Source organism: Ornithodoros turicata, unplaced genomic scaffold (genome assembly GCF_037126465.1).
Source record: "Ornithodoros turicata isolate Travis unplaced genomic scaffold, ASM3712646v1 ctg00000917.1, whole genome shotgun sequence".
Lineage (NCBI taxonomy): Eukaryota > Metazoa > Arthropoda > Arachnida > Ixodida > Argasidae > Ornithodoros > Ornithodoros turicata.
The window spans coordinates 548,779-558,239 of record NW_026999419.1 but is presented as its reverse complement, the minus strand read 5'-3'; the positions used below and the strand labels follow the sequence as shown (position 1 = coordinate 558,239).

At 45.0% G+C, this 9,461-nt stretch overlaps 1 protein-coding gene across 1 annotated transcript; it reads right to left on the bottom strand.

Annotated features, from left to right (window-relative positions):
- On the bottom strand, positions 1-8,007 carry LOC135375724 (protein-L-isoaspartate(D-aspartate) O-methyltransferase-like). Its single transcript, XM_064608385.1, has 7 exons — positions 7,783-8,007; positions 7,099-7,186; positions 6,904-7,040; positions 4,870-4,974; positions 2,927-3,047; positions 2,487-2,572; positions 1-256 (listed from the first exon to the last, which is right to left on the bottom strand). Exons 2-7 carry the CDS (start codon positions 7,148-7,150, stop codon positions 98-100), a joined length of 660 nt encoding a protein of 219 aa, XP_064464455.1. The 5' UTR covers positions 7,151-7,186; positions 7,783-8,007; the 3' UTR covers positions 1-97.
- Positions 8,008-9,461: the final 1,454 nt, after the last annotated feature.

The window sequence follows — 9,461 nt, the reverse complement described above, 5'->3', positions numbered from 1 at the left end:
CTCATGAATCATATTTTAAAACTTTCATACAGGAATATTGGCACACATTGCATGATAATGCTACTAAAGTCAAATTCACCTGCAAGGCAAATGGGAACTAGCTAGCATCTTTAAGGTAGCCGTACATTACTCCCATTAGCGAAGTTTGACTGATTGTACCATCTTCTAGCTTCTTGACCTGAAGCAGAGCCTGACTTGCTCCACAGGCACCCACCGGACAGATCATGCAGCCACCAGGTTTCAACTGGCCGAGTAACTGTGAATAAAGAACACTGTCTTAACCAACAGTTAACGTCTTTCTATCAGTGATGGGCAAAGTACCTAAAAAATGGCACATAAGGAAAAGTACCAATACCAAGTATCACTGGCAGTCAAGTACAGTATGCAATACCATACTGCACAAACATACCACAAGTAAAATACAAAGTACCAGGCAATGCACACACTTGTCGAGTATGTTAATGTTGGTCCATATGTGTTGATGCAGGTGACAAAGCAAAAAAGACAAAAGAGGTACAGAGCAAATACCCAGTAATTCTGTTCATTTCTAGAAGTTGAACTTACAGAGCATGGTATAGTTTGCTGCTCACTCACGAATACGTAATGAAATGGATGGATTAATTTGGGCTAATGTAAAGGACAGAATAAATGAGGCCTCAAAGTATCATCAGAAGAGTCCCATTGCATTGTTCGTATCCATAGGTAAACATGTTGGTGGGGACCTTCCAAGGCTTATCATTAAAGGGACCATGAAAGGATATTTGACAAACCTATGACCATTTTCAATTTGTTCCTCTGTATTAAAACATTCACCCTGTGAAATATGAAGTTGAAAATCGTTAAATATTCAATATTAACCACGGCCGTGAACGGCAGCTGCTACAGCCCACCTGCGAAGCGAGATGCCCGTGACATCATACGCAGGAGATGTTGCCGATTTGCGGACAGTCCTTTGCGAGCAGATTGCAAAATTTGCAAGTAAACTTGCAAATTTCGCTATGAAATATGTTTCAATTTGACCTGGAGCTAAGATCGTATCTAATCGTTGACACAGAATCCTACCAGAAGTGTAATGTAGCCGTTGATTGTCACCGGAGCACGTTTTCCTCTCTGAGCTTCTTCTTCGTCAGAAAATGTCTCTGTCGGTGGCCTTTTGGGAGCTTCTGCGTACAAATTCCTAGATGCTGTGTGCATCGCATAATCCCTTCCTCCATCGCTGACAATTTGCGTTTCGCCATATTTCTACTGATTTTGACGGCAGATATACGACATGGTTGTTGTCCAAACCGAAACCATGCACCCACGTGGTCCAGCGGGGTGTGTGCTCCCGGTCGTCCACAATTGGCTGAGAGGACTGGACGTTGATGACGAAAGCCCGCTTCGAAGGGATGTATCCGGCGGTCACGCCCCGCTATTTTTGCATGGTAACTGCGCCCCCGGTGCACTTAATGTGGTTAAAAGTCGATGTGTGTATGATAGTGAGGGACCATGAGAACCATTTCCGACAGAGTACTTGGAATTCACGAAAATCCTTTCATGGTCCCTTTAATAACATTCCTATCCTGAGGGTAGTGATTACCAGAGTGGTTCATCTATCTAGCATGCAGCATTCTGGTTCAAAGCCCTGGTTACAACATCGCTAGCGTGTAAATGGAGGCCAAGCGCAGAGCAGGCTCAAAAGATATGTGACTTTGGCCATTATAATACTTGAACTGGAGGTTTTCTTTAAAATGCACTGCTTCTTACGGTGCATCAACATTTACATCCTGTCAACCACACACTCGATTTTCTCCCCAAATACGAGCTTTATATAATACAAACTTTCCAAAACAAAAAATAAGAACTGACATGCTCCTTTGTATTGCTATTAGTTAGGTACATGAGTAACTGATGGAAAGTACAAAAGTACTTTAAGGTACAGTAAGTATACAATTTGAAATGTACTCAAAGCACAGTGCAACTTTCTACTCAGAAATGAAGTCAAATGGGTTCCTGCACACCTAGTCCTTCAAAAACTCCTCATCCCTGGTAGGGAGGTATCAATTTTGTAAGACACGATGAGAAAATTCTGGAGTGTATTTTTGTACAATTTGTGACAAACTAAAAGTTAGTCAACCAAACCTTGAGGTCTTTACACAGTTTTAGCAAACATGAAAGTTGACACGCAGAAACTCTTACGGCACAGGTATTTCCATTCAGAGAAATTCGAGGTCGATTATTTCATAATGTATGCAGGCACCCGCACGGAGGTGGAAGAACAGGAAACGGGTGTGGCAGGGGCCAGATTGGAATAAAGGTGTCTCACATTGAAGGTGTCTCACAATGTAGTAGTACTCATTCAGTATCTGGTGCTTCAAGTACTCTGCATCACTACTTTCCATAAAACTAACTGTTTGTGGCAGATAATGAAATCTACTACCTGATCTAGTAACATGTTGTTTGACACATTGTCAAAAATGCATGTCGACTGCGTTCACAGTGCTCACCTGCTTAGGCACTTCTGGTGATGCAGCTCCAACAAATATCGCATCATAAGGTGCTGCATTTGCATATCCTTTCTTCCCATCACCAACTAGTGCAAAGTTCAATGCAATTAATTACTGAGAAACTCACAATCACTGAGGATGCATGGCAGTAACCCCCCCAAGACTAGGGAGTTAAAAAAACAGACACACAACTCCGTGGACTATGAGGTTTTACTGTCATGCATTCCGGTCAACAGCTTGCTTGCTTCTTAGCAACTCTTACACAGAGGAATCAGTCCGGACACAGACGTGCAAGACTAGTATAGTAGGGTTACGAGGTTTATGACAAGACACTATGGCAATCAGGTTAACAACATTTATTATGTGCTGTGAAAAAATGCTAGAGTGACCCCGTGTATGCAATTCTGCCTATGCACTGTAGGCAACACCAATAAGCTTACCGATAAACTTGATCCGCTCAGACTCATAAAGGCCCGGTTGATCACGCTTTATGTTCTGTATTGACTGAGCGACCAATTCTGGAATGAGTTCAACCCCAATGGTGAGACCCGTTTGTCCAACCTGAATAATCAACGATGGAAAAAAAGGAGAAAGTGAACATCATTTCAAAGGAACTTCAATGATGGAGACATTCAACATACACAGCTTTAGAACGTCTTTCCTGGATTGGTTGTTATTTGACAAAATTCTTTCCTGTGCCTATCTGACTATCCTTACGTTTGTTGACCAAGAGCGAGGGAGGTTCCGCCTCCTGGATGTCAGCCAATAGTAGGACGCGGAGGGCAGGCACTCCCCAAGCCTCTGCTCTCATCTAAGAGATGTCACAGCGTTACCGTTGTTTCCTGTGTCGCAAGTCTTCTGCAATGGCACAACAATCTAACCAACTGCTTCGCCGTCCGTTAACCAGCAGCTGTCGCTGTTTTCCCTGCCGCAAGACTTTTGCCATCGGGCACCATTCTAACCAACAGCTTCGCCATCAGTTGACCGGCGTACACGCGACTCCTGCTTGGCCTCGTTCCCATGTTGACGACGGCGAATCCGTTGGTTAGATTGGTGCGCTATGGCAGAAGCCTGGCGACACGCGAAACAATGGTAACGCTGCGCCATCTCTTAGGCGAGAGCAGAGGCTTGGGAAGTGCCTGCTCTCCACGTCCTCCTATTGGCCAGCATCTAGGAGGCGAAGCCTCCCTCGCTCTTGGTCAGCAAACGCAAGGATAGTCATAAAATAGTCACTCTATGGTAGAGCTTGCAACATACTTGTCTGGAATCGACAGTTTGCGGTTTGTCCTGTCTGAAATCTACAGGTGTTGCAAGAATGTTTCTTCCAACTAATAGACACATACGGCATGCTACCCAGTACATGTTTATTAGTTGAAACAATCTTCAACAAACACCTGGATATTCAAAGGCTGGATAAACCGCAAGCTTTCGATTCCAGACAAGTACGTCGCAAGCTGTACATCACATTCGCTTTGCACTATTCACTTAAAATTACTTTTGTCCTTATGCAGTATGTCTTTGTTCAGTCACCAACAGCTCTTACGTTCCACTAACCATTGAATGAGAGTGATTGCCACAGTTCGAGGTAACTCGTTACTGTAACTAAGTTCCTTTTTTGGAAACTTGTAACTTATGAAGCTGAACCATTGTGCGCCGACAGGGAGTAAGGTGCAAAGCGTTCAAATTGTTGGACATAAACAAAAACGATCTAAGCGTGTTGCACTCCTCCGCAGGCAACTCAAGGTCGAACTCGACTGCTCATGCGCGCTCCACCTGTGTACTGCTATTTTGTGTCCGAAGTGACTTGGAAGTAACTTGTTCTTTTTTTTAAGTAACTCCGTAACTGCGAGTTACATTTCAGGCTGAAGAACTTCGTTATTAACTTAATTACATTTTTCACACAGTAACTTAACTCGTAACGAGTTCTTTTTGATAGGTAACTTCTCAATCTATGGTGATTGCATGCATCAAATTCAGTTCCTGCAGAGATTGGCAATTACATTTCCCATGCAGTACATACCAGTACTGTATTAAGTTTCACTGCCAGTATGGTGTTTCCTATCAAAGTTCCTGAAACATCAAGGGAATGTTGCCTCTGTCTTTTGAATGTTTACAAATTGACATCTCATACCAATGTATGTTGGATATCCTGATAATGCTTGTCTCACCTTTTATCAATAGACGAATCAGTACCAGAAAGAAAAAAAAGTATTAAAAAGGAAGTCTAAATGAAAGAATATTAATTTTCTTGTGTGCCACTGATATCATTGCATACTTTACAACTGGGCTACATAGCAGCAAGATTTAGTCAAAATGTGGTTCGTGTGACACATAATCTATTATATTGAGTATCCAGGCATGACTGCAAAAATCTAGCTCTTACCAGAAGTGCCATGGATACTGTGGAGTAACCACTTCCTGATCCAATGTCCAGTACTTTGGCACCTTCGTACAGGTTATCTTTCAGGTATTCCAGAACCAGAGTATGCTGCATTTTAAACAAACATGCTCTTACTTTGCTGATGTACGTAAGAAGTCTCATCATCATATAAGAGGGGTGTTCAAGTCAAACCGGAACTTTCTGTCTCCTGAGTGTACAAATGGCTCTAGCTACTTCTTTTTCGTCATTTTACAACACGACAGGACTCCACGTTCACCACGTGGTGGTCCAAAGTTTGTGCGAAACAGAAGACACGTGCTGGACAAGATGGCTGACAACGAAGTGAGCGCCCACATCGAACAGCAAATTGTCATGAAGTTTCTCGTGAATGAAGGCGTAAAGTCATCTGAAATTCACAGAAGACTTCAGGCTCAGTATGGCCACGATACACTTAGCCGCAGCAAAGCGTTTGAGTGGTGCAAACGGTTCCGAGAGTGCCGTACATCAGTGCAGGACGATCCTGGCCTGGGCGGCTCAGAGCCCAGTGTCAGAGTTCCTGAGAACATCCAACTTGTGGAGCGCCTGATCCTCAAGAACCGACAGATAACATGTCTCGAACTGGCTCAAAAGACACACCTTTCTGTGGGAACGTTGAACACTATCATTCATGAACACCTCCAGTTTCGGAAAGTTAGTGCCCGTTGGGTCCCGAGGCAGCTCTCCGTGTTTGACCGGCAGAGAAGACTGGAAATCTCCCAAGAGCTAAGGTACCGTTTCGACACTGAAGGACAGCCGTTCTTTGATCGGAACATCACGTGCGATGAAACCTGGGTGCACCATTTCACTCCCGAGTCTAAACGCGCATCAAAACAGTGGAAGCATCCGGGCTCGCTAGCTCCCAAGAAGTTCCGAAGCACCCGTCTGCGGGTTAGGTCATGGCCACGGTTTTCTGGGACAAGGCTGGCGTTGTTCATGTTGATTTTCTGCCCAGTGGTACCACCATCAATAGTGCATATTACTGCTAGGCTCTCAGGGATGTGCATAAGGCGCTGAAGCAAAAGTGGCCGGGCCTTGTCACCAAAGGAGTCCTCCTCCTACAGGACAATGCACACCTGCATACTGCGCATATCACGACACACACCTTACAGGAACTTGGCTGGGAGTTGCTGCCACATCCCCCATTACAGTCCAGACCTCGCCCCCAGCGATTTTCATCTCTTCGGGCCACTGAAGGCATTCCTTGAAGGCCGCCACTTCAGCTGCGACGACAAGGTCAAGAATGCGGTCCAATCATGGCTGCTATGCGCCGGTAAGGATTTCTACGCTGCTGGCATCCAACCTCTCGTGAAACGCTGGGACAAGTGCGTTAGTGCAGCTGGAGATTACGTTGAAAAATAAAACTAATTTCTCGCCTGTAAGTTCATTTTACTTTTGCGAAAAATGAAAAGTCCCGGTTTGACTTGAACACCCCTTGTATATCCTCTAACGCAAACCAATTTTCTTTTTTGAGCATAGCGATGTGATGGAAGGAGCAAATTGTGGGTCCGTTAGAGATCAAATGTCTGTCAGGAGTGCGCAGCATTAATGGCACCTAAAAATGCACCATAAGTTTTTGCAACATTTATTTTGAATTTCACACAACAGAACTGCCACAACAGCTTGCATGCTCCCTCAGCCTATGTGTGGTTATCCGTGCCCCATATTCATCTCTCGTAAGTGTCCTTCCATACATGAACCACGTCGCACTTTCAAATTTCTCTTTTACAATGTTTCTGCAACCTGCATGTGCTGAGGCAACAGGTGCCTCGCTGCAGTACACTTGCTGAGCAGACAATGCTATGGTGGCAGCTTATGTTTGTAAAGAGTGGCAAACCCAGTTTATAAAAGCGAGACAACATGAATAACTATACACAACCATTTATACTTTTGGTCTCTATAAATTGGTGTGCGCGCGATGGTGACCGCACCTGTTGCATCCGATAATCCGGTACTGTATTTCTTTACGCGCAAGGAAGTGTTGAACTGTACATTACTCGCCATGTGCGGGGCACTGATGGTTACACCATGGCCTATGCCTTGTGGTTTATCTTCATATGGATTGTTCTGCGTGTAATGTCCTCGATCGACCGTCAACAACACTTGCTCCACCCTCTGGCTCTTCAGGACTCCGTTCTCTACAATGACACACAATATTGTATGAGCTGTTCCGGCGATAAATACATCACTTCTCACTTTTCAAATTCGCCACCAATTCGATGTTGCTGTTGGCGTCCGATCTAACCATGCTGTGGGATGAAAGACTTTCTCTGCCGCCTCTGCTCTGCACACGAAGCCCAACGAACAAACGTGACTCGATGACGGCGATGACGGCAATGTGACGTATCGGTCGGCTGTGTGCCGCACAAGCATGAGCCGTGCCGTGAGCGGGATGTTTTGTTTACAGGCGAGCGTCCCCATGTGATTCCCTTGCAACCCTTTTGAGGAGGAGCTGAGGCATGAGGTAGTCCCATCACAACTGAGGTCTGCCTGCTCAGAGTAAGCGGCACGTTTCTCCCCAACAAGTGCCTAAAAGTTCCAACCAGTACGCACTTGCACTGCTTGCACAGCGGAATTAGAACGTAAGAACAGACAGAACACAGATCCATTTCTATTCATTAAGCGCATTCTTTTCACTTGCACTGGACTGCACTACCTTGGACTCCACGCAAGACGGGTTTTCGGGAGCTGCACTTTCCAGCTGAAAGGAACTTTATTAGTAATGCCTTTCTTTTCAACAGGAAAGTGCAGCACGCAAATCAACCAGTTCAGATCTGGTCCAGAATAGAGTCACTTATTTAGTGACTAGCACAGAAGGTGCAAGCGAAAAGAATGCACCTATGGCACCTATTCCCAGAAACAACGCTGATTGGCGAATACCTTCCACCTTCTCGCTCTTCGCACGATGTCAGCCGTCAGCCGATCGGCGCCGACTTCAAACAAACAGTATAATGCGTCAGCATCAGTTTGGGGTTGCGGTACGTGAACGACACAGCGCTAACTTACAACAAGTTTTGATTGTTTCTATAATCTGTAGTATCACGTGGTAGTATCTAGTATCTATCTGCTTGGCTGCCCATGCGGCTGATATGGCGCCTCGTCCACGACTGCGACGACCTTGTCGGCCGCCGGAGCGCGGTCGTGATTTGCGGACTCCTATTTGGAACGCCACGTGGCCACGTTATTAAAACGATCAGGCTTTTGTTTCTAGGTTCTCTTCAGTTCCATGTACACTCCTGGACCTTCCTGGCAGAGCTTCAACGAACGGTTAAAAAATAATCGAAAGCGAGCTGGTGGCATGACAGCCGCTGTTCTGTCTGGATTATATTTTTCTCGGTACGCTCAAAGGCAGGCATAGATCTCCATGATGTCGGCTCAGGCAGCACGTTAAATCGGTAGCCACTTTACACGTGGCACAGTTGGGCCCTGTGCTGGGTTTCCCCATATATAGAGCACTTGTAATAAAACTAAAATGAATGAAAACTGCTGCATAGGAGTTGAAAAAATGTATTGCTTGCACAAAGAAAAAAGACAAATCATTTTGTTCCATTCTAATTTGACAAAATTCACACTGGCCCCACAGCATAAAAACTAGTTCTATAGCTAAACAACACAAGAGGGACATCAGCGAGGCCTGCAGAGAAACCATATACTAGGGGCATGCACAAAAAAACAAGGCACTCTCTATATCAGGCGTGCACAAGGAACTGCAATCTTTGTTCATAAAAAAGCTAGGGCAAACTATAATCGAACATTGTGGTCTGATAACATAATTTCGAGCCTTTAGAATAGGCTGAGGAAGGCACCCACCACCATATTCTGGTGCTCAGTCCCCAGGAAACGACCTCCGGGGGCGGGGATATGTTTATTGATACGTGTTTACAGGTTTTTGTATTCCTAGCCTTCCCTGGGTGCCGCATCTTGACCATCAACTTGAAGCATCAAACCTGGCTATCTTTATGTTGTACCTGGTCTGCTGGCACATACTTTGTAAACGCATATTATTCTGCTTTTAGACTTTCATTCTCCTAATTAGCATAATTTTGTAATAACTATCTCTAAATGACATCGCTTCTGGTGTTCGGAATCCCGAGCAGTTTTTACAAGACACAAGCAGGATCCAACTGCACATCCACCGTATCTGTGCATCCTGTCATCCCCACAGAACATTCTAGTGAAAGAAAGCGAAAAAAAGTCGCTGGGCAAAAATTTCGTTGCATATTATATTGACCACTTGCACCACGCTGGAATATTGACTTTGGGTTGGAATACGTCTCTTCCTTGTCTGCTACGGAATATCTTGTGGCCGCGCCTCAGGACACTCCTCTCTGTTAGCAGTCCACCAGAAGACATGACATTCAGCACTTCTACTTACGCTGCAGCTAAAATCAATGATAATTTTTGCATCTTCCGCTGGAGTATTCCGAGGAATGTCGCTTGTGAGAATACATGAAATGGTGCGCTTTGCATTTCTCCTCTTTTATTCGTGCACAGAAACTGTCGTGTCCTCGTCTGGAGCAGCAGAGTCTAGCTTTCAGAAAAGGCTGTCTCCATCTTCC

Coding starts and splice junctions, on each gene's coding strand:
- LOC135375724 (XM_064608385.1), bottom strand. CDS start 7,150: ATGGTTAGATCGGACGCCAACAGCAACATCGAATTGGTGGCGAATTTG. Junction 7,041..7,098: donor ATTGGTGGCGAATTTGAAAA/GTGAGAAGTGAT, acceptor GTGTCATTGTAG/AGAACGGAGTCCTGAAGAGC. Junction 3,048..4,869: donor CAGTATCCATGGCACTTCTG/GTAAGAGCTAGA, acceptor TTGATTATTCAG/GTTGGACAAACGGGTCTCAC.